At 40.9% G+C, this 25,494-nt stretch overlaps 1 protein-coding gene and 1 long non-coding RNA gene across 12 annotated transcripts in view; one reads left to right on the top strand and one right to left on the bottom strand.

The window, feature by feature from the left end:
• Positions 1-12,169: 12,169 nt before the first annotated feature.
• The window catches only part of RAI14 (retinoic acid induced 14), an 86,248-nt gene continuing 72,923 nt past the window's right edge, over positions 12,170-25,494 (bottom strand). For 3 of the 11 annotated variants that reach the window (XM_040542177.1, XM_040542175.1, XM_040542176.1), the window contains exons 9-18: positions 22,901-23,079; positions 22,204-22,232; positions 21,069-21,155; positions 20,355-20,432; positions 19,615-19,675; positions 19,158-19,276; positions 17,110-18,636; positions 16,159-16,308; positions 14,480-14,545; positions 12,170-14,214 (exon numbers count right to left, since the gene is read on the bottom strand). In XM_040542177.1, coding sequence (XP_040398111.1) covers positions 14,137-14,214; positions 14,480-14,545; positions 16,159-16,308; positions 17,110-18,636; positions 19,158-19,276; positions 19,615-19,675; positions 20,355-20,432; positions 21,069-21,155; positions 22,204-22,232; positions 22,901-23,079 — 2,374 coding nt within the window. In that variant the 3' untranslated portion in view covers positions 12,170-14,136. The remainder of the gene's footprint in view (positions 14,215-14,479; positions 14,546-16,158; positions 16,309-17,109; positions 18,637-19,157; positions 19,277-19,614; positions 19,676-20,354; positions 20,433-21,068; positions 21,156-22,203; positions 22,233-22,900; positions 23,080-25,494) is intronic. The other 8 variants (XM_040542179.1, XM_040542180.1, XM_040542181.1 and 5 more) reach the window with 3 other exon arrangements.
• Positions 14,352-25,488, top strand: LOC121062327. The gene is made up of 3 exons (XR_005815513.1): positions 14,352-14,364; positions 21,900-21,903; positions 23,163-25,488. It is a non-coding gene; the product is annotated as an uncharacterized LOC121062327 (long non-coding RNA).

Below are 25,494 nucleotides of genomic sequence, written 5' to 3'. Positions count from 1 at the left end.
GTGTATGTTCTGGTATCTGTATTACATTTATGAATATATAAAGTGCTATATATTTTTTAATAAAAATGAACGAAAGCTGTAAAGATTGATAGTCTTGATAATTGTCTTTTATTTTTTAAACTGTGGAACAATAAATACAAAGACTTCTTTCATATTCCCCTGCCAACATTTCTTAGCCTTGACCCAAAAAGCTTCAGCTCAAAGAACAGAAAGGGGAATTAGTCTCCAGTAGTTATTGGTGTTAAAAGTGATGTTCTTGTAAAACACCGCTTCACTTTTGGTGCTCTCCAAGCGTTTTTGTTTGTTTTGTTTTTTGTCTTTTGTCTTGTTCCAAACAACTACACTACGGAAAATCTGAGTACTAGCTGTATGTTAGACAGTCAGTTAACTTCCAATGACTTAAAAGTAAACCCAAATTTATCTGGAAAGAGAATGGCATTTTCAGTCTGTTTTCTTAACAGCAGCAAGTGGTTTCTTTTTAGCAAATGCTGGCTTTTTTTTTTTTTTGGTGAAACCACTGGGTTTTTCATCAACATGATTAATTCCTAGTCTAACTCAATTTCTTAGAATTTCACCTGAGATCAGTTTACCCCTTTGTCTGCAGTACTGATAAATTGAATTGTTAAATTAAGATAGAGTCCAGGGTGTACTTATTCATTACTCATAAATGTTCTGGCAATGTTACTAGTTTGTGCTTAAGTAATTTATTACACATCCTCAAGAACACTGCTGCTGAAATGTTTCCTTACGTACATGTTCCCATTCCTACACTGCTATGCTGCAACCCAAAAGCTTCTAGCAGCTTATAATATAAGGAGACTGTTTTGGAATACTTGTTTGGGAGATAAAAGTCCTGTAAACTTGTTTATATAATTTTGTAAAAGACTTCATTAAAGGTTCTTTGCCTTCTAGTCATGACTAACTGGAATTAAATGACTTGTACGCTCTCTTTCAGTGTTTAGGTCAGTCAGTTGCACAGAATTTGACAGCTTTCTTAATTCTAAAGTTCTATTATATGGGGCCTGTATTGGGTCACAAAGAGTGCTAGACTAATCCAATATAAATCTGTTAAGAATTGTAAGACAGAAAATTTTTGTATTGAAATTACCTCTGAAATGAATTTCCCTTCTTAGTAGCCTTTGTCAACAACAGGATGGACTCCTGAACCACACTGAAGGAATGTCTGTGAGATGAACTCATACGACTGCTAAAAATGAGCCTAACCGCTTGGTTGCCAAAAAGAGAGTGCAGTTTCTGGAGAGTTTTCTGCAGTGCCAAGCTCTGCAAAGCAATGAGATGGGCTATACTTTGATCAAAAGTTGCACTACTCCTTTCACATTTCTCCTTTGCAAAGTCTCCTCCAAACATGTGGTCCACTGAACCAGCTGGGTCTCGAACCAGATGCAGACACATGCTGCAAGAGCCTGAAGTCTTGCTGCTGCAGCATGGGATCCAGGGAGTCTGATCAATGGATGGTTTCTGTGGCTTCGGTCAAGTTTTGGTGTTTGTCAGAAGATGAGGTCCTTCCTCGCACACTTGGAAATCAATATATTCTTACGTCACCAAGTAAGTTGCTCCACAACTCAACAGAATCCAAATCCCTTGGGTTTATTTCATGTTGTTAATAATAATGTTTTTGTAGACCATTCTTTACCTCTTGCTTATGTCAGCAATCCATTTAGCTGTACACTTTCATGGTCTTCTGTGCAGATCATCCATTTAGTGAAATACATTTATATTTTAAAAATAACTACAAATCTTTAAACTAGAAGACTGATAAAGATAACTAACAATGTTCTAAATTCCTTTTATTTACTGTTTGTTTGTTTTTCAAACTGAAGTATTCAGTATAGGTAAACTTCATTCTGACCTAGCATCTCAATTTCTTCAATTAAAAGAATTAGTATTATGGCCTCATTGGGAATTATTAATATGATGCCTAACTACTGAGTGTTAAGAATGATCTCTATAATCTATGGATGACAGGATAAAAATGAAACTGAACATATGATTTTTCTCAATGTGATTTATTTTAGAGTATTGAAGTTCCTTGTATTGAGTTCAAGGACATTGCTGTGGCTTAACATCTGTACTTTTACATAATTGACTACAGATGTACTATATTACTTCTTAAAATAGTACTTTTAAGAATTTCTTCTGTAATTACCAACAGTGATCATGGAAATAATATCTTGAGAAGTTAAAAAACTTCAAAATAACAAAAACTAGCTGTTCCATTTCATAAATAACTGCTATTACAGACATGCAAAATCTTTGCAAAACTTAGGTTTGTAGCCCTAAGGACCAACTCAGGCCCTAGCTTCACAGAGGTGGGGAGATGCTTGTACACAAATGCTTTTATGGATATACTTCTAGGTAGGGAAAAACAAGAAGTCTGGGTAACGAAAAGAAATTACTGTGCAAGTAAGGCAAGGAAGGGTTTTAAGAAGCACCTATGATGGCATCTATTACATCTCTGTCTTCAACTACAGTAAAATAAAAAGGTTGGTGCCCATCCACCACCATTTGGTTCTGTAAGGACTGTTGAACACAAAATCACCAGAAAGGAATTGAGTTCTATACCTATGTTAGTCATGGGAAATAATCCATTATTTACTTATGTATGGATTTATCAGGAAATACTGTATTATTGACTGGAAAGGTCTTTGATGATGTTAGTGGAGTAGCTGGAAAAGTTGATAACGAGGCACGAGCTAATTCCTGTAGGTGGCTATTTTGAGCATCTTGTAGCAGCTTGTGAAGCCCTAGGAATCCAGCAGGTGGTCATTACTGACAGAAATATGTAGAGTGTGCATAAAGAATAATAGCATTGAGCTGTACTTTTGCTGATGGAACACTAACATTAAACTGAATAAATATGGAATTATTAAAAAAAAAAAGTCATTACAAAATAGAAACTTGATATCATCTTCTGGAGACAGAAACCCATTTTTATATGAATTAATCTTTGAGGGAGAGCAGGGCTGCTTAGGTAGAAATGGAAGCAAGGGTCCATTACAGACTGCTGCAGCATCTTTCTGCTGTACTTCTCACTCTTGTCAGGCTCTAACAACTAATGTGGCAGTGTATTAGCACAGCTAGATCAAATTGCAAGGGCTCTGCAAAGGAGTGAGCATTGTAGGGAAATGTAATCAAGTGCCACAAAGCTCTGATCTGTGGAGTTAATACACCGTGAGAGGGATGCATGAATATCCAAGAGAGGTGAATGTCATTCTGTTCAAGCCTCCAAGGAGAGATACACCTGACAATAGCATAGAAAGAGCTGAACTACCTTTAACACAGCCAGTTTTGATGCAACAGCCCAGAGCAGTGTGTGTATTCCTTTACACTTCAGAGAGGTAATTAACACAAAACAAAACAAAAACCAGAAAAGGTGAAGTGCAGTATTACAGCTACCCTACTGAATAGGTTATAAATTTATCCCGTTCTTCTATCTGCTAGACAGATACTGCCCATTGTATGGTCACATTGAACCACTTGCTCACTGATGTCCTCATGACAGCTGCTTTATGTTTCAGGAAGTCTTTCATCAGAGTGCAGGCGTGCTAGATAGAGAAAGCTGCAACTCAGATTGTCTGCAAATATGCTAAATTTATAAAAACATATCATTTTTAAGAATGATTTTTCAGAGGCTTGCCTGGTGCATGCCTAATGCACTGCAGTACTCATCGTCATTCCCAGGCATGAGGAACTTTTGTCACAACAAACAATTCGTACAACAAACAATTCCAGGAAAAGTTCCCCTTTTCCTACACCGTCAGAAACCGGAACCTCTGTGAGGCAGGTCACCTCTTAGGAAATGCCTCGCTTGACATCAGACATACAAATGCCAAGTCATCTGTGTACAGGACATGTCTGGTACTTGGACAAGCACGTCAAGGATTTTGAAGCACAAATGTAAAGATACTAAAAAAAAAGCAACATATGCATATAAATATATATATTTACATATGTTTTTATATTGTAATTGCTGTTTGGAATATAAATTCATTCTACCAAAACCCCAGGGGGATGTTGCCCTTTCCTAAAAATATATCTGGCATTTTTTCAGCACCATTAATTGGAACAACCAAAAATGTTACCATTGCATTGCGTGTCTCTCCCTCATCCCTTACTGGGCTGGAGTCACTTGCAGCCAGTGAGCAGCTCATGCCAGCATTCAGATTTGTAGAAAAAACTCTAAGCAAATATCTGTCCTTACCTGATTTTTCCCCAGCTAGACCGGCTCTTTGCTGAATCCCTCAGCAGTGCCAAGAGCCTGTGAATTATCTGCACCCAGTGTCACTTGAAAGGCACTGAGGCTCTCTGTAAATCATGTTCAGCAACCTCCAGGAGAAGTGTGCAGTGATGACTTCCACCCAACCCCATTTCTCCCAGAACAAGCCTTCTCCTCACCAGTGCTGACCCCAGGAATCAGGAGCAGCCATGCGAGAACGAAAGGATGCCACAATGAACCTTGTGCTTTGTGGACGTGAAGAGATGGGGTTTCATCTCCCAGGAAATCAAATCAAAGATTTCGCTGCCTCTGTTGTCTTGGGAGTGTTTTTTTATGGCAGGGCCAAAATTGCCCACTGTGGGCAGCATGAAGTGCGAGGAACAGGCCTGAAATGGAGCAATGGGTCCTGGGGTGGCCCCTCACCAAAACACACAGGTGAAGGACTGCCCACATAAGCAAGCACGATGACATTTTCCTGGACAAAAGAAGAACAGGAGATCAGCTAAACTCCTGCTGCTTGATATTATATGTCTCATCTACGTTCAGACTTTACCTCTCCAAAACACATAAACAAGATGTTTTAGTTTTACAAATACACCCTGAGAGCTGAATCTATGCTGACTATTTTCAAGCTGGATTCCTAGCCCCACTGGAATTTTTGCTTCATGAGTACTTGAAAACCGAGCTCTGTTTTTATCACTCAGAAGGTCCAGAAACAGATTTCAAATACAAATGTCCCAAGGTCCTTGACTCAGAGTGGCCTACATCTTTCTACGCATTGGTGTATCTGCATAAGTTACTTTAACATGGGCTACTAGTTGATGAGATTGCCAAAATCTTTCTTACCTGTAACAAGTAACTCAGAGTGCTCCCATGTTTTTCCTTAGGGTGTTCAGTTTGGACAAGGTCCTGCACAGATGTTGGAGTTCAGGTGATGCCTTTCCTTTGGGTGAAACCACGGCATCAGCTGCACTTTCCCAGGCCAGCATCATGGCTTCCAGCTTGTTTTGTAGCAGAGGGGATCTGGAAAAAGAGTGGGACACCAGAAGTGCCTTGAAAATTGGCCGCATTTCACTGCCAGCACTGGCACTGGGCTGCTCAAATGTGCTCTTTTTGAACACTCACTTCAGCTGTTCATTGTGATCAGTTTTTGGTTAAACAAGACCATTTCTCTCACATGTTGCTGCTGTTCCTGACTCCACAAGGTGCAAACATCCAGGTCCGTGCTTTTGGGCTGAACGTGGTGTGGGCATCTTGGGTGAGGTCATTTTGGGGCCGGAGCCTGCACAGAGATCCACAGGGCTGGGGAAACAAAGGCACAGCTTTGGCACAGATCTTTCCATCTTGTGGCACCTATAGCTTGGTCCTAACTTTCTGGAAATATTTAGCCATTGGAAAAAAGTCTTAGTTTCTGCTCTTTCCTTCTTTGACAAAGCAAATGCCCCAAAAGACGGGCAGTCCCAGCCCACACCGTGGGCGGCTGAAGGCAGCAGGGAGGCTTTATTTAGGGTGCTGTGCCTGAGAGCAGAGCTGGGAGCACGGTTTCTCAGGAGGTTTTTGGCCAGCAGGGGGCATGAGCTGACCCTGCCTGCTCTCCTCCGTCCCAGGGGCTGTTCCTCACCTCCTTGCTCGAGCAGGAGGCTCAGCACTCGTGCTTGGGTGTGAAACGCTCTGGAAGCGCCTCCCTGGCTGAGCCAGGTGGTCGGTGTCCTCCAGCTCTCTGCGTTTTGTCCCAAAACTTTGGTCACCGTCTCCTGAAATCCCTCCGCTTAGTTTTAGCTCTGAGCTCAGCTGACGCTGCCCCCTGCCTAGCTCGGGACGTTTCTACATTCACTGTCACAAGGCCGTCCCACTCACTGCAAAAGGATGTCACTGCCTGGATGGAAGAAATGTGAAATGAAGTTATGCACCATTAACGTGCACCTATGAAGCCTTTTGTAATAGGTACATTAGGAGAAAAGCGCTTTCGAACACAAGGGTATTTGCTCTATGCCAGATGCGCTGCATCCCCAGCAAAGCAAGGAGTCACCAGGGACCCAGATTTTTCTCCCTTCTCCACAGATGCTGGCAGTGACTCCGTCCCCATAAGGATGCATTTGGCTGAGTCAGCGTGCTGCAGACCTGGGAGAGGATACATGTGGTCTCAAAAGCATAAAAATCCACACAGATACCCACTATATGATTTGCTGCCATATAACCCTAGAGCATGCATGAGGGTACAATTTGCATTTGTTTTAGACCCAGTCAGGTCCCACTTTGGCACCATCCCTTATTGATACTGAAATGCTTACAACAAAAAAAAAAAAAAAATGGAGACAGTGCGTGCTGACAACAGGATTTTTCTGCTGCTCCTTCATTATCAGCACTGCATTTCCTCACCACCCCTCTGACTAACTCGGGGAAATGCAATGCCTCGCAAGCCGTCTCTCCCAGAAGAGATATGGGGTCCTTTCTCAGCCTAATTTTAGTTTGCTCATTTGTATGAATGTACAGCCCTGGGAGAAAGGCAGCACGCACACAGTCTCCTCTGCCAGATGACTCAGCAAGCACACCTGTGTTTGGGTTACAGATTACACTTCCTTCAAAATTTTCTTCAGATGTAGACACTGAGGTCGTGGCTGAGTTTCAGTGTCTACATCTTCTCTCAGAGACCTACTGTACGACAAGACCTGGTACCAGCTAGCTATTCCTCAGACTAAAGCTCTCTTGCCCCCAAGAAGCGCGGCCACCCCTCGGCGACTTCTGTCAATCTCCCACTTCAAGGGCTCTGTAAACAGATGTATGCAAGTCACTTGTACTCACCTCCTCATCCTACAACACTTTTTTGCAGGACCCCGTTAACAAAGCCAGTTTAGGGATTTTTCAGGTGTTTTTCATGCAGTTCCCCAGGACCATGACACGCGGACCTGAAAGTAACCAGAGAGCTGCAGGTGAGCACCTGCACCAGCTTCCAGAGCCAGCCCCACAGATGATCCTGGAAAAAGCCCTGCAGAGGATCAGTTCCTGAGAGGCTCCAGTTTTGTTGGAGGCTGGCTTTTCCTGACAGGGCTGGAGGGGGTGCTGGGCTTTCCAGTTTCCTGCTTTGAGGCTGGTGAAAGGGGAGAGTAAAGCTCTCACTGCAGAATTTTGCAGCCTCCTACTCTTTCCAGCTCAGATGGAACTGTGGGCTTGACCAAAAACGAGCAAGCCAGCAGAAAACTGGAGGCATCAAAATGAACCCTGTATTTACGTGATTAGATAACATATAATTGTACACATGCAGATTTTACCCTGTAAATACAGCGCAGTGATTGATTTGATAAGACAGTAACAGTGGGGTTTTTGCAGAAGCACCAAATTGCACTGCCTCTGCCTGCTTGGAAAGCAGACCGATGGCTGAGGAGACAGACTTCTAAGATTTGTACACACCTCTGTGCAGTCCCAAAACCAGAGGAGCAAGTGTTTAGGTTCAAAGCTGTTCCCTTGAACCCCACAGGGCCATGCTGAAGGCCCTGGTCCAGGCTATGCCTGCCCATGCAGATGCTCCCAGGCACGGACAGTTGGGGTTTGCACTGCTGGAAGCTCACCTTGCAAAATGCTGGGCCACCTTCAGAAGGGAACGGGCTGATCCAGAGCTGTGCCTGGCAGTTATCTGCAGGAACCACTGGTTGGCCTGGGCCGAAACCATGCCATGGACCATCACAAATAATCTAATGGTAGGGATGGTCTCCTTCCAGCATCAAAGACTATTCCCGACATTTGTATAGGTATAGCCTGATCAACCACCAAGAACACATTTCTTCTCCCTGCGGTTTTGCAGCCGTTTGCCTCAATGCAGGGAGCTCGCTCTCTCAAATGCTGCCTGCAGGTAGTTGGAGACACGAGGCATGAAACAGGTCCTGGAGGAGATGGGAGTACCCCCACACTATCACCTGCTTGTGGCACTGATGAGCACTGAGGTCCCCTGCAAGCAGCTGAGCTCCGGGGATGCCCCAGTGTCCCCAAGGGAGCAGCACAGCCTCTGGGGAAGGCTGGACCCTGGCCAGCTGCCCTGGGGTGGTTGGAGGCCCCTTCCCCCCTGGGGTAGGATTTGTGACCAAGGCCACGTCCTGTTGCTGCAGGGATGAGATGCACCGTGCCAGGCTGCAGCCTCAGCTACTGTACAGCCTGGGCAAGGTGCCAGCGGGAAGATCCTCGATGAAGCCATGGCAGAGGGGAAGCCAGGGCTGCATCACAGCTGTGGTCCCCAGGGGCACCCAGGCTGTGACTTAGAACCGGGGCACTCAGTAGCTGCGGTCCCGAGCAGCGGTGCTGAGCCACCAAGGAGAGCTGCTGGGGAGGGACCCAGATGGCAGCTGTGCGCCATCCCCTCCAGTGTTATAGCCCAGACCGGGCAATCACGCAGGGCTTTAATTACACTTGTATTTGCAAGGGAACACGCTGCCAGAGATGCATTAGCCAAAGCATCTGCAGAGGAAGTGCTGACCCTTGCCAGCAGAACAGCATCAAGCTTAAAACCACTGCAGATGCCACACAGCCACTGTCCTGTAGTGCAGGGCTTCCACGGCCTGCTCCTGAAGCCACCTCGCACGCGGTGCAGGGGACAAAGTAGGAGCACATGCTGCCCTCCCCAGGGAGGCAGCAGCCCTGCTAACTCCCCCACACCACGACCTTCAAGGCAGCACATGGCTCCTCAGCATCTGCACAGCTGTGTTGGACCCAGCTCTGTGACATCTGGCCAGATGTTGCCCCCACCCAGCTGCTGAGCATAGTGTTGCTCCTTTGGGAGCTGTACTGCTGAGTGTGAAAACCTGGAGGAGCTACTTCTAGGAACAAGGGCAGCCCAGACTTTTGTGCTCTGTGCCCTCAATCCCCACAGCATTTTCACCTGAAAAGGAAAGGCTGCTTTTAGCTTTCTGTCTCTCCCCAACTCTTTTCCTGTCTGGAAAAAGCAGCTTAATCCAGTCACCCCCTTGCTCCCCAGCCTCTTCTTTCAGGGATACCTCCTGGTGGGCAGCAAAGTGCTTACGGAGAAGCAAAGGCATCCAAACATTTTTGGACGGGGCTTTGGCACATGCAGCTGGGTGCGACGCATTCTCTTCTTTAGGACAGTACGTGCATGAAGAGCGCTCCAGCTGCAAGCCCAACCTTCACCAGGGAGCACTTTGGTTACCTTCAAAGTGCAGAGCAGCCACAATGGAGCAAGCAGCCTTGCAGGGGAGCACATTAGCCTACAGACTCTGGCGATGCTCGCCTCCAAGGGCTGCTGAGCACAGGGTACCAGCCCATGGCCCCGCTCCGAGCAGCCAGGCGCCGGCCCCGAGCTCCTGGCGGGGATGATGTCAGCAGGCTGTGCCTGTTTCCAATCTCCAGCTGCTGGTAGGAGGCCCCATTACCAACCGTCTGAGCATTTCAGGCTGTTGGAAAATGCACGAGGAGGGCCAACACTGTGAATCTGGACGGAGCAGCGTTCAAGCAGGCTTTTAAAATCAAACACTGAAAAAGTGATGATTATGTAAATACCTGTGTTAACCTTGAGAGCAGCCAAAGGCTTGTAAACAGGGTAGATGTATTGCCTTAAAATGCCTCAGGAAATACAGACTGCATCACCAACGGACCCTCCTGAAGCCACCACTGGGATTCAGGATGTGGCATATTCAGGACTAAAAACACAAACCTGTACAGCTTCTGCGAAGTGGCAAAACCTTAGGTTGGCCACACGTTGTCCCAGGACCCCATCACTGGATCCATCATGAGACAGAGGCTGTCATTTTTCTTAGAAAACATTTTGTGACATGCTATCGTAACTTGGGAGAATTCAACACTCAGAGGCATTGAGCAAAACACTCCCCTTTCTTGCCAGCAACAGGGTCTGCCTGCAGTAGCTTTCTGCAGTTACAAAAATCGTACCTTGGGCCTCCTCAAATAAGGAGAAACTTCTTAAATCACAGCTTTGAATTAACTTCACCTGCAGTTTACCTCTGTATGTAATTCTAAGATTATGAAAATGGTTGTTATTACAACACGAATTAATTTGTTACTACCCTGAGAAGAAAAAGTATGGTTCTAGTCTGTATTTGGTATCTCTTACTTGCTTTCAAAAGGACCAGTGAACAACCCAAACAGGGGAGGAAGAAACATGGATAGAAAAACCACTTGGATAATTCACTCCTGTGAAACATTTTTGCTGAGAGCTGGCTTGCACCCACAAGTACAACCGCTGACCTGTGTTTGGAGAACAAGACAGTGTTACTATCAGTGAAGTTTTCAAAGTACTCAAGTTCTTGAACAGTGGCTTGACATTAAATTGAGAGCACTTTTAGAGCTCTCTGTGGCAGATCAAAACCACAGTGCATAGAGGATTTAAGCCACTGATCTGGCCTAAAAGCCTTGCACCAGTTCCTATTTGTTTGGAAAAATATGCTGGGTTAAATGCTTGGGCCTGCAGAATTTTTGCTGGGTTACATCACATCCATCTATGCTGCTACTTTGCAACCCCCCCCCTCTTAAGACCTAACACACAACTCCAGAAGCTTTTCCATGACTTTCCTCATCACAAAGCACCATGACCTACAGCACAGCTGCTGCTTTGAAGCCTGGATCCCTGAGACATCCAGCAGCAGGCCCGGGCCCCGGCTCCACAGAGGGCCAAAACCACAAGGCCAAAACCACCAGGACCGGCCCTGTGCCGCAAGGCCTGACCACACAGCTCAAGTCAGAGCTTCTTCCCCACAGCGCATGGGTCACTGCCACATTTAAAAGGGCAGATTGCTTCTGCCTTTCACATCTGCCTTTTGCTCGGATGAAGGTTGGCATCAGAGTGGAGAAAGCCTCAGAGATGAAGAAATGAGCTATTAAAGTGCTGCCCAGGAGGGGACCCCTGCTGTCATGACTGTCCAGGCAGAAGAGCAGAAATAATTAACAACCAGACCAGTGATGTCCAGGAAGCACTTTTATGCAAGTGTGGCAGCAACCAATCTAGGAGGCAAAAGGCAGAAGGACTGTCACACCATGGGTCTGACCCTTAAAAAAAAAAAAACGTTATGCAACAGATCTGGCATCCAGCCATCCACAAGGAAAACAAATGGCAATTCAGATGGGAGTTCCCAGTCAGGAGGTCCGCTGCTTGCAATGGATGGCACAAAAGAGCTATTCTGTGACTTTACTAATCCAGCAGCAACTATTAGCAAAAAAAATAATTAATCCACAACGTGAAATGACTCAAATCTGCCCTGCCAGATGATCTGACCTCACACAGACTCTGCATACCAGTTTGTCAACACCCTTGTTCAAAGGAAACCCAGTACTGAGTAAGTTACGGAAATTTTCTGCAGAAGTCTAGAGAGCTACTTGACCTCTTTTGGACGTAACCAAAAGAGGTGCAATTCCTGTCATGTATGTGGTCTGCACTGAGGTCAAAAGATGTAATTAGCAAATAAGGTATTGAAAAACTAGTTCCTCCAATAAAACTCGGGAGAGATGATAAAAAGACAATACTTATATAGCCAACACTGTTAAGTTTAAAGAGATGTATACATATCCAAATATACATATACACACACACAAATACACTTTCACTGTAGTTCTGTATACGGAGTGAAGTGCTAAGTGATAAAGAACCACAGTTTTGAGAAATTGTGGGACCTAGCTCACCTCCAATACTGGTCTAAGGTCATTTTAAACTTAGTTGGAATACATCCAGTGGTGAGTGGGAGACCCATATTACTTCTAGCAGGACACCCATGGGAGAAATAGCTCAACATATCAATCCAACACAAGGCATAATCTGCCAAACTGGTTGCACTGGGTTTGGTGTAGATTCAGTTCTACCTGTACATCTGACAAGTATCTGAACATGGAGTATAGAACACATTTGTACTACATTAAAGCAGTTGAGTGTGGTGAGATTTCCCTTGGCATAAAAAGTAACTGAAGACACAAAGAGAACCAAGATGAAAAAATTGGAAATAGTTTATTTTGCTGCATAAGGAAACTTCTGGTAAATTACATATAAAGAAACTTGCTATGCTGTAGTGTATAATTTTCAATATTCCACAAAGATAGTTGTAATAAATATACAAACCAAAACAAAGTAGAAGACTAAATCCATCAGGCAACTTACAAAATGGTTCATCAAGTTTTATACTTCGCAGCATTGGCATGCTTAAAATCTTGTTGTTCATTCTGAAGTGCTGCAGCAAAATTCTTTTCACATTTCTTTGGAGCATTTTCAAAATCATCTAACTATAAAATACTGTCCAAAATTAGCAAGCATTAGTTAAACCACCCAAGAAAAGTAACACCAAGGTCTAACTGATGCAAAAGAATGTTTTATTTGTTTGTTTTTAAAATCCATTTGAGCTTTGCCAGGGTTAGGAATTATCCGATATAAGTGCACTATGAGTCCAGTCAGCCTCAGGCACTGCTGACTCTTGTCATATTATGACTCTATATAAACTTCAGATTATATAGCTCTGGAGATTTCTCTATTAGAGACATATCTACTACCAGAAATAAGACAAATATCATAGTGAAGCTGCAAGCTAGTTCAAATGGTTGTACCCTCAAGTGTAGTGTGTGCTTAGAAGGATTCTTCCATAGCTTCATAATAAACCATACATCATTCATTAGGCATTTTTATTTGACTTCTGAATTTAAAAGTGCTGACAAAGGCTTTCTTGATGCCCCTGGCCTCTAGAAACAACATGTAGAAATTTTTGACACATTTTGCTCTTCTCTACCTCTCATTCCTACATTTGTTGAAACAGCAGGCTAAATTGTATTTTACACTTCACTGCTCTGGACCACACCAATGGACAGGTCTATTATTCCGTACAGATCTTTTTCAAACTGAGAACACTTCTCTATGCTTCACTATTACTGAATACTTGGGGGTATAGAAAGGAACTCTCTAAAACACGATTACCTAAAAATATTTGTTAATAAGCTTAATGCAAACATTACGTAGAAAAATGGTTTAGTTACAAAAAAAATTCATTAGAGGGCCAATAAAAATATACTGAAGAGAAGATCTTTACAAAAGTGAGGTTAGGAAATATGAGGCATTGACATTCACTGTAAACATCCTGTGTTCACTAGAATCCCTTGTCTAAAGTATATGTTCTGGTTTTGTTCCTGAGCTTCATGGCCAACACTTGCATAGATAGCTAAACCTATCATAATGAGTTGTTTCTACAGACCTTTCTGTACTGCTTTGTACAGAACTTCAATAGACTAATTACCTTTTGAAATAGTTTCATTCCACTAGCAGGCAGTTCAAGGAAACTATGAAGCATGGTATGATTTTTGTGTACTCAGTGCATTGGATGGGCTGGGACAGCTACAGTATGGTGTGCTAATCTAAAATAAAACTAAGTTAAGAAGTATAGCTGTTTGATGTTCTGGCTTACCATAAATACCTACTTCTGCTCACTGCTGCAAGGCTCGCTTCTGCTCTGCCAAAGAGTGCGTATGGCAAAATGTCTTGAATCTGAGTGCTACAACATCAAGCAATTAAGCCTATCCCCAATAACAATATGCAGCTTATACACCGGTAAAGGAGACATGGAGAATTTCACCTTTACCCAGGTGACATGAGTGCTTGCCTCCATATTAATCTCCCTCTGGGAGGAAGCTAGAAAGCAGTTTCAGGGTAAACATGACATGTAGTGGCCTAAGTAAAAAGTCTGAAGAACATACTTGCATTTTGGCTATGAAAAGCAGGCATGTGTTTAGTTACTGCACATGTCTATGCACATGGAAAGTGGTAGAGACAGACAAATAAATCCACCTCACAAACAGCACAACAACAAAAAAGCAGCAAATTGCCTGTTTTAAATCTTATTTTAAGGCAAATCTAGATAAACACCCACAACAGGATTAATGAAAATGGGGAGTTTTGCTTTTTGTTTTTTGTTGGTTTACTTTTTCTGCGATTGGCTTTTGCACATCGATAAAATTTGTTTAAGCACCTTCTGGACATCTTCATCCATTTGACCCTAGACAAGGGGAGAAAGAAGAAAAGGCGATTGAAGTCAAACATTTCCCAACTCCTTGAAAAGGTTTACAAACTATTTTTAAGATATAAGAATTATACCAATTTTCCAAAAGAAAGCAGTGTTAAATTTGTGCTTAAACAGGTATTGTGTGTTCAATACAACCTGCAATGTTCTGAACAGATCTGCAGCAAAAAAAATAGATCTGCAGCAAAAACATCTTCCATTAAAACACCAACACTATGTAACGAGTAATATCTAATCATACCTGCACAGCGTAGAGAAGATGCATCCGGTAAACTGACACGATTTCCTGATGTTGTTTCTTTGTTTCCTAGAAAATAGTTAAGCAGAAAGTCACAGAGTATTCAGAACTGTGGAATTCAGAACTCCCCACCTAGACGTATGGAGGTCTGTGAAATTACAAGTGATAATCTAATGCACGGGTGGAAAACTAGCTCAAACACAGGACTGTGCTGCTAGCTATCTAAAACATAATTTGCTGGGAAACGTAGTCCACAGAAATGCTGTAATTCTAGCCAACTTTGTAAAAAAAAAAAATGGTGAGATGATATTGGTTGCAAGAAGTGCTGAGCTGCAAAGACATGGAACAAGCACATACTCTGCTTCTAAGTTTATCAGAAACCAGAAGTGACCGAGGAAAGCCAACAATATTCTGACAAATCAACCCTTGACTGCAATTGATTGCAAATCAACCACTTGATTGCAGTAACCCATCTGTCAGTAAACACCCTTCTGCTGAAGGAGATGCTTACAAAGGTCTTAATCTATGAAATTCTCAGTTAATTACTATACATTCAAACAAGGAAAATCAAACACCTTTTTTGTGATCAGAATGCCACATCCCAGAAGCCATCTCTCCAAATAAACATGAAGCTGCCAGGAAAGCCAATGTAAGAGAAGGAAAGAATGCTTCTCTCCTGTTTTAAGTCCTATGCATCTTCTAATTTGTTGCATATCTTTGCACTACTTTGGCTGATCCTTGAGCTATGAGAGATGAAGGCTCCTTATGAATTTGGTGGACTGGGATAAGAAACACCCACAAGCCTTCACACTGACAGGACATGGTGTTTAACTATCTACCTATTTATTTCTCCTTACTGCAAGGGATTTTTTCTGGCTCATGTGCATATTAACTCGTACATCTGTCTGCTGGGGATGACAGGACAGCAAACAACAGTTAAGGCATTTAGTGTGTCGGGCTGGGAATTTTCCTTTCAAATGTTATTCCAGAGCTCTCTACAAATGAGTCTCTGGTGGGAAGTACCTTCTCTTCACCCTCTCTAAAGTGAGTGAAAATGCTCCTTTGGACAGGCAAGCTTTTGGAAATAGTAATTATGGCTCAACCTGACTTAGAAGACTGAGCCTCTCACACACAAACAAGTACAATTTTAAAAAGTCTTTAAGCAGTTCAGAATTTCAGAAAATGAACTGCGATCCCTGTAAACAGATGGACTTGCTTGATTTGAAACTTCACACTTTCAGTGACTATATTCTTCCAAAAAGTCAAGTTTCTTTTGGCTTAAAATAACAAAAATATTTCATCTTTTAATACATGTTCCTGAGAAAACACAACTTTAGTCCGCTGCACACTGGCCTAATTTTTCACAAATCAGGGTCTCAGCAGCAGGTCTGGTCACTACATTCCACTACAAGTGCAGAAATTTTGACCCATTACTGATCTGAAGAAATATATGCAGAAAAATAGTTTTCTTTAGTTAGACTATTTCTGGAAAAAGAAATCTGAAGTGACTTGAGGATTTCTACATGTTTCAGAGCATTACAAAATTTCTGTATGAAAATTCTTTCTTGTACTTATTGACTGTACTCCATTTTAAATAAGGCAGAGTTAAGAATGCCACACACTTTTGGAGAACTAGGAAAAATGGTGGGTTTATGAACTATTATTTATGATTATCTACTTACAGTCAGTTGGTTTTGCAACTGCTTCACTTGTTGTTGTAACGCCTCCAGCTGTTGGCTTTGTCTTTTGGGGGCACTGGTTGAGTAGGAAAGCTGAGAAAGGCTGTTCAATGCTTCTTTTAATTTGCTGACCTCCTTGGACATCTCATTGATCTAGGAAGGTAAAAAATAGGTTTTCATGAAAAGCTGCAAGGCATACTATATTCCCATGGGTCTCATCCTATACAAATAAGTATTTGTGACTTATATTAAGAAGTGGCAGAAAACTAGATGAAAACTCAACGGACAAACAGAGACGTCATGTAAGCAAAGGGTTACAACGCTTCTCTACCTCAACCCCAGCAGTCATTCAAAACGCATTCCTGGCTCTGAAAGAGTAATATTTACAAACAAAGATTGTATTTACCACCTTTGCAGATGCTGCTTCTTAACACAAGACCGAAACGTACCAAACAGGCCAGCTATTCACACTAAGCAAAATGCATAGCTTTTTATAAAGAAATTGTGACAGACATAATTGCACAGGAAAAATATCTGTCATGCTGAGGTCGAGATGATACAGTAAACTCAGAATAGTGAATGTCTGCTGTTTCCTGATCCTGATGTTTCTTTGTCTCCTCATGAACCTCTTCCTGCTGTAAATTCCACTTTGAATTTGCTCAATTCAGGTTGAACCTAACCTGAACAGAACTTAGAGGTGAACAGAAAGATGCTTATCTCCACCAGAGAGGAAGATAACTAAAGTCAAAAACGCTGAATAAAAACTCCTTTGACATTAAGATCTGTGAGACAGTACTTTGGCATCTGAATTTTCAGATGGTCACATGAACTCAAATGTTACTCCACTCTGTGACACCTTACACCAACTGGGGTTTAAGGTCACTTATGTACCTTCCAGTATGTTCTGTAGTCTGAACTCATGTAATACTTCCTCCACGGCAGTGAATCACTAACCTTTTTATCTTTGTCCTCTTCTAGTTTTGATGTGCTTTCAGAGAATCTTTTCATTTCAAGTAAATCTTCTTGAGCTTGATGGTACTTTTGGTGAAGACCAGTCACCTCCTGTTCCTTTGCTTCAAGCAGAGTATGCATGCCTTCTTTCTCTTCTTTCAAATGCAAAATTTCATTTCTCAGCTGCATAACATCTAATGACACATTTTCCTTCTCTTTGATTACATCCTTCAGTTTGGATGACAAAGCACTAACTTCACCCTCTAATGAAGACTGGAGTTTTTCATACGTAGCCTTGGGTACCATTGCTTCATTAATTGCAGCTTTTTCTTCCAATAATTCCTTTTGTAGGTTTCTTACTTCACTTTCCTTGTTGGTAAGCAGTCCTTTGAGCTCATTTATTTCCTCCTCCATTTCCTTTACAGTACTTCGGAGTACGTTCATCACCTGATGGTGTTCAGTAATTGGCAAAGAGTTTTGTTTCTGAGTGTCTAACAGTTGCTTTAGTTCTTCTGCTTCATCTAATACTTTTGTGTACTGGGATTTCATTTCTGATAATTCATTCTCTGCTTTGTATTTCAAAGAATTTGTTACCTGCATCAGTTTCTCATGTTCATCTCTAGGAATGTAGTCCACAGCGATATCATCCAGAGTTTTTCTCTTCCTGTAATCTTCAAGCTCTATTTGGGCCTCCTTGTACAATTGTGACAATTCACTAAGTTGTCTGTTGAGCTCATCTATCATTCTGTGCATTGCATCTTTCATTTCTTCAGACTCAGCACTAGACTCTAACTGTGTCTGATTTGTCAGCTTGTCCTGTAGCCTTTTAATTTCCTCTTGCCCTTCTTTGTACCTCTCAATCAACAGTGCCTTCTCCTGATTAATATTATCAATAACTGAACAATACGAATTCCTTATTTCCTCACATTCTTCCACAGACAATTTGCTTGCCACATTCTGCTCTCTTTCTTCAAACTTTTTCTGGAGCTCTCTCACTTTCTCTTTTTGTCTTTCACTTTCCTCCAATGCTTTCTTCAATTCTTGCTTAAGCACTTCAACTTCTTCACATGTCACCTTCAACCTACTCAACTCAGAACTGGTTTCTTCACTTTCAGAAGAAATGAGACCCAGTTTCATTTGCCTCTGTACATTCAAAACATCTTTCACAGTTTCCTCATACCTGTTTTGAGTTTCTTGGAACTTCAGGTTAAGATCAGAGCCATTTTCTGAAATATCTGTGTTATTTAAGCGATCTGCTTCCGGAACTCTAGACTGGAACTGAGCTTCTAAGTGCTTTCTTTTGGCTTCGGAATTTTCTAATTTCCTCTGAACATCCTTTAAGTCTTCCTGGAGGTACTTTATTTTTACTTCACTAAGGCTTGCCGAGTTTTCTTGAATTTGGGTGGCTTTTAATGTAGGCTTCAGCTCCTGAGCTAAGAACTCATTTTGTCTATCTACTGCTTGATCAAACTCTGTTTGGGTAGAATGATAAGAATCTATGGCAGAATCCACTTCTTTAGGTGTTCTTTCCTGTGCAAAAAGAAACCCAAACGAATGCATGATAAAAACAAATACATTTATTTAAAACAAAATATATAGGAAAAAGTAAGCAATCCTTGCCACATCCTACAAAGACAGGCAATTAAAGCACCATGGAATAAACCGTCAGGTTTCAACTCAAAACCCAACTGGTCCCATTTAATCATCTACAGCAATAGAAGGCAGCAAGTGCCAAGCTCCTCTGAAAGTCTGTTGATCTCCATATGCTAATAATCAAAGCTAATAAATCAAAGCTAAGTAAATTAAAATCAGATCTGCTAACACAACTGTTAACAGCATATTTTAGAATGCAACTATCATAGTAAGCAAAGATATTCAGTAATTCATGGGGAAAGGATCAAAACACTAATTTTAATCCTTTGGGGGCAGAGTGCTTCAATGATGAGCACCACAAGCTCTTTATATTTACAGAACATCTCTTTAAATTGGTAAGCAGCTCTTTGTTCTACTAAGAGGTTAACAGAGCACTAGAACAGCACAAAATACACCACCTGTAATTTGTCCTGTAGCTCCTTATTGTGTAATGTCAAAGAAGCAATTTTTGCTTGCATCAGCATAAGTAGATCTTGCTGTTCAGTTTCAGAACTCACGTCCAATAAACTATCAGCACCTTTGGAGGAAGAAAAGATTCAAAAGCTTTCAGAAGTTGAACTGATCCCACAGCTAGCTAGTTATTTTGCTTTCCAAATTAAACACTTTGTTTTCAATGACTATTAAGTGTAGTGAACAAGTGAACAATTCCTAGAGCTGTTTCCCCAAAAATGTGTTAAGTCACCCAATAGAAGCAGGTGGGAGCTGGTAGTGAAGTTACATAACATTATTCCCAATACTTAGTGTGGCTCACATTCTAAGTGGAAAGACACAGAGCACATCTGACCAGACTGACTTTTAACAACACCTAAAAAACCTAACCAAATAAGAAAATAAGGATTAAACTTTATTGTATACCTGTTGTGCTGTCACTCAGTCTGTCTTTATTATCTCGAAGCAAGGAGCTGAATTCTTCCTGCTGAGACATGAGAAAAAAATTTAAAAAACACTTTCACAGAAAGCAGATGTAAAGTTGGACAGTTCACAGAAGATAAATATAAATAGCATAGACCTTGTTGGATGAAACCTGGCAAAACTTTTTTTTTTTTTTTTTTAATTGTATCATGTGCCAGGACAGGGATTAAATTGCCTAGTTCTCATTAAATGTTAATGTAATTTGGGCTACTATCCCACAGATAGTTTGGAAAAGCTGCAGCCCCTGTGATAAATTGCTGCAATATATTGTGGTGTACTTAAAAAGAAATCTTCAATACCATAAGATAAATATGAGACAGAACATGCTCAAGTATTTGCCTGGTGTCTTTTGGTGACAGGGTCACTACTTTTTTGCAATACAATCCCATGTATTTCACTGGTATTAGCTAATGCGTTCTCACACCATTAATACTTACTTTCACAACCATATTCCTACATACTGACTAGTTTATGACTAATTCTATTTAGATGTTCATTAAACATTAAAGCAATCCACATCTGCTTTGTAAATTACATTGAAATAGATTTGGATTCCTTTTTATTCTTAAAATGCAGCTAATTAGTTCACAGGAGATTCTGCAGTCAGCAAAATAAATTGCTATGGTATTACACATTCTTCCCCCATACTTAGTAAGAACAGAAAACTTTGACATCTTGCATACCTGGTCAGCAAAGAAAGCCTGTCCTTTTCCCGTCATGGGAGTTGAAGTTGATGAGCGTGGAGAGGACAAATCACTAAGCTGTAAAAGATTATATATAAATAAGTATATGTATGTATACATATGCGTACATATAACTAATCCTCCAACATGTGCCGTATATAGACACAAACATATGCGAGCACTTTTCCTTGAACTAATATAAGTCACAACTCTGGGTTAATTTCAAAGAGCAAATTTAATTATTCAGTGCTCTTTTGAGCCAGTATCACATTTGCAGTGTGTTTGTTGTACAGATAACTTTTCTATTTAATATTAAACATGTTAAACTGTATTTGGTACTATACAAATCTATTTAAGTGTTTTACTGTCATATGCATATAATAACGTGTACATACATATGTCGATTTAAAATACATATAATTTACTTAAGGAAGTCTGCAAAACAAGGAAACCTTCAATTTTAGGTGGAAAAAGCACCTACACAGTAAAATTTGTACTACTGTATCTTAAACCATGCTATATTTCAAGCAATTTTCTTAGTTAAACTAACCAATGTGTATTTTCATGGTGTCATCTTAATGTCAGGAAAAGCACTCATAATATGACAGGCGTATAAAGTAGGAGTGACAGCTCAAATTCAGCCCACATCATTCGCATAATGGTCAAAATGCTCTTCATCCCCTAAAAGTATCTCAAGATTGGTCTTTTCTTTACCTGAATTGGACTGATAGGAGGAGGTGGGGCTTTGCGTTTTTTTGGAGTTCCACTTCTTTCTGAACTTAATTTAGAGCCTTGATCATGCTGAAAGTTTCACCAGCCAGAGAAGGTAGGTTTGTTAGTTTGGTTAGTAAAGTCCGAGCAAGTTGTTTCACAAATATATATATATACATATATATTTTCCCACATTAATATCAACTTTAGCAGCTCATGCAGTTCCTTTTTTTTTCTATGTAAAGACTACCTCTCTAATAACACAAAGATATTAAACATGCCTGACAATAAGAGTATGTTCCCTTGTAATCCATGCTTCAGTGAAAACAAACAAGATTTAGTGAAAAAGCAGAAGCTGACAAGTTTAGCACTAGTGATCTTGAATACTTCCAGAAATTCATTCACAGTCCAGTCATGCCATTCTTAATAGATACCATCTTTCCTCTCCATCAACTTCCACTCATTCATATTCCAGTCACACCACTCTTAACAGCTACGTTTCCTCTCCATCAGCTTCTGCCTGAACTCCCTGAAAAACCCAACTTCTCCACTCAGAGAAAGAATGAACCAATACATAGCACCCTCTTCTAATCTCCAGCCACCAGTAAATCTACAAGATACTTGCACTCCAGGATAGCATGATACTAAATACAGAATGTAAGAAACTAATTTAATTGCCTAAATCTGATAAGAGTCTCACAGATAGGGGTCACCAGCAAGGTGCAACCAGGGAAAACCTTCAGATAGATGTTTTGGAAACAGAAAGCTTTTCTAGATCATTTTCTATACAGTTTGAAGAGACCGGCGTCCAGCAAAGCTCCTGCAGTACATGAGAATGGTGGAATATCTTCCTGGCACACATGTGCGCATGCACATGCATCCTCCCTTCCTTTTCTCACTGAGGAATCTGGCAGCTATGTCAGAGAGAAGGTAAACCCAAAACTGATGTTCCTGGAACACATTCCTTAAATAAGCAACAAAAACTTTTCACATTATAGAGCAGTTATAAGATATACATCTCACAGTGACTACTAGCTACAAGTCACATCTACTGCTACTAGTCACGGCAGTTACTATTTTTTCCATGAGCTACAAGCCTTTAAAACCCGAGTATTTTTAAAATCAAAAGGATAAATACCTGCTTTGATTTAGTCGGTGATTTTGTATCTGTGAAGCAAAAAAAAAAAGTGGAATTAAGACCAACGATCAAAGAAAAGGTTATTTGCCTAACCCTTCTCTCAGCTCTACTTCCTGTATCATAAATGCTGTTTGTTTTTTGAACTCCTGTTTGAAATCTGAGCAATATACTTAAAATTCAAAATTCCTTTTAAATACAACCTCTCTGCTGCCTTTTTTTTTTGTTTCATATTGATATAAAATTCGAAGGATAGTGACAATTCTGCTTCTACTGTAGCCTCTCACCATTCTTTCACATTAACTTCCTACTTCAAAAATCTTTTTTAGCTTGACCACGAAGTCCTGTCTGCATTAGTTCCTTCTGAATCCCTCTACTGAGGAGCTAAACATAGTCTTTCACATAATAAAGAGAGGATCTAGTTCAAATTCTATGCAAGACTTCACTACGCTGTTACATCAGCTTACCTTTTCTTTCTCCAGAACACCTGTTTGCCCTGCTGAATATTTTATCTCACATTTGATATTACCATATACAGTAAATACCACATTTTCCTGTTTTGAAAAGCTTCAGCCAGACCATCTTGAAGATAGCTTTAAAAATTTTTCAGGTTACTTTACAAAGTAAATTTGTTCATTACTAAACATAAACATAGCCAAAACGAAAAGTGACAAACAGCATATCAGCATCTCTTACGTACCCACATCCTGAGATAACTTTGATGATAGGAGATTCTGGATCCCTGCATTCTCAGAGATTTTGGAGTAATGCAAGGCATTCTGCCCAAAGACATCTACTAAACTGACATCTGCACCTTTCTTAAGGAATGCTTCCACCATGTTAAGGTTACCAGCTTCACAAGCCATCATCAAAGCAGTTCTGGACAAAAGAAACACAAGGTAAAATTATCAAGAATAACCTTTGAAGCCTCAGCTCATTTTGTCAGGAAGAAAGTGTGACAGAAGAGCAAAATTTTATCAACGTATGTATCAACACATACATGCAACTGTCTTTTCTATGCACAGACACCTGCCTGCCCCTCCTCCTCTTCCCCATACACCCCAGTTGGACCTTCTGCAAAGACCTGTTATGCTTTGCACGTCTCCAAACATTTCTAAAAATGGGTTCCTGAAGCTAAAAGGAGAGAAAGAAGTAGATGAAGGATAAAGTCAGACTATCAGATCTCACTGTCACACTTCAATTACAATAGGAAAGCCTTTATTTAATCACTTCTCTCCTTCACATGTTGTTTTTAAGCAAAATAGACAGGTATCACCCAAAAAGCCAAATATATTTCTCAAAGCTCTTCAGTGAGACTGAAAGGTGGTTTGACCTCAAATCCTGAGCCATTCTCAAATAAAAAAGATACAGAAGTTCCTTAGAGCATAACCAATTCCCTCTCCAACACCGGGCAGCTTGACAGTGCCTCCTACATTAAGGGTAACATACAGAAGGAGCATTTTCCTAACAGGTTGTATCTGTTTTTCTTCGGTGACTTTTAGGGATCATACAGGATAATTACAAAAACACAGAAAACCCCACCTCTCGAGCATGCTCTAATATTGCTTTCCTGCCACAGCAGAATTCTCCCTTTTAAATGTGAAATCATTCCTAATAGGCTGGCCAAGTTCACAGGCAAACACGTTTCTCAGTGCAGATATGAAACTGAGAAGTCACTACAGAAATTTCTCCCAATATCCAACCTAAACCTTCCTTGGCGCAACTTGAGGCCATTTCCCCTCGTCTTATCACTTGGTGCTTGGGAGAAAAGTCCAGTCCCCACTTCAGTATAGCCTTCTTTAAGGTAATTGTAGAGTGCGATAAAGACTCTCCTGAGACTCCTTTTCCCTAGGCTGAACAACCCCAGTTATTTAGATATTTGCTAGATATTAAGGCAACCATTTCACAGATGAATTAAACACACCCCCTGTAACAGGTGAGCCCTGGGGAAGTGATGGCTGTTGCAGTACTGTGGTAAAAAGTCAAATGTTGAGTGGTAACTTGGATAGCAGTTCCACAGGGATAGTTTTACACTACCAAAATGACTAGCTTAGTCTGGACATCAGAGGGAATTGGACAAGCCATTTTCAAAGGCTCTCTCTTTCTCCTCCCATTAAGACTTCTACTTTCTCATTAAATATGCAACCAATTCTGTGAACAGGAGATGACTAAGTAGTTCTTCTCCTTACCATAAGGGAAGTGGGAATTAAAATGGTACATTCCATGTTATGTAGTTTTTCTTGCTTTTACACACTGTACTTTCTTTAAAAAAATAAAGAATACCAAACTTGCAAGTACTGTCTTATCTATAACAGAAATACCTTCATCCAACTAAATTACAAACTGTTAACACTACCTGTTGATTAAAAGTAAGCAAGTGAGAGAAAGGCTGAGGTCCCAGAATGGTAGCACCTCAAGTTCAAAGCACTGTGGAGGCCATTTAAACAAACCAACCGACCAAGAACCAACAAAGGGGTTTTCTTTAGGCAACTTAAAACGAAAAGAAGATTAATAGAACTTTTAATTCTCATAAACCAAGCTAGGGCCCAGTCTCATCCTCCCAGGTGTTCCCAAAGAACAATATGGGCATTGTATCACATAATAACCAAGATAATTATTAAGTGCCAAGTCTTCTCAGCATCCAGCTTTACGTTTGCAGTTTCATCATTTATAAAAGTCCATAATTTTCAAGAACTCTTGAACTTCATCAGTATCATCAAAATGAGTACATTTTTTTCCACAATAAGGATGCTCTGGTTTAAAAACAATTTTCTAACACGCTAGATGTCTACTCATGCAACAAGTCTCTAAATGGCACTTTCTGAGAAGACAGCATCTCCATGATACAACAGTTTTACTGTATTTTCTCTTGGTGCTGTGGCTGTGTTACATTAGAAAAGAGAGCTCTCCATGGATGTCACTCCCAAGTAACAGTTTTCAGATTAAAACTGGAGAAACTAACTTATGCCAACAACAGAGCAGCACTGAAAACTGGGACACGTACAAGGTGATGTGTGGGCAAGTGCTATCATTCAAACTCTTGTAGGAATGATTTTAAAATAGGATTTGCTGCTCTGGTAACCCAATGAAAATCTTACAAGCATGATCTAGTTTTAGAGTTATTTAGTTTCTGTTTCACCTTTCCCTTTAGGCAGAATTCTCTAAGCTTTATTGACAATTGGGATATTCTCTCTGGTATTGAAAGCATTATTTCACATAACAACGATTTTGGGAAGAGAGCATCGTTTGACAGTCAGCCCTGGGAAAGAATTAACATGGTGATGGTTAACCTGC

This window comes from Cygnus olor, chromosome Z, assembly GCF_009769625.2.
Source record: "Cygnus olor isolate bCygOlo1 chromosome Z, bCygOlo1.pri.v2, whole genome shotgun sequence".
NCBI classification, from domain to species: Eukaryota; Metazoa; Chordata; class Aves; order Anseriformes; family Anatidae; genus Cygnus; species Cygnus olor.
Note: the sequence above shows the minus strand (reverse complement) of the source record. Positions and strands in the feature narration are given on the sequence as shown.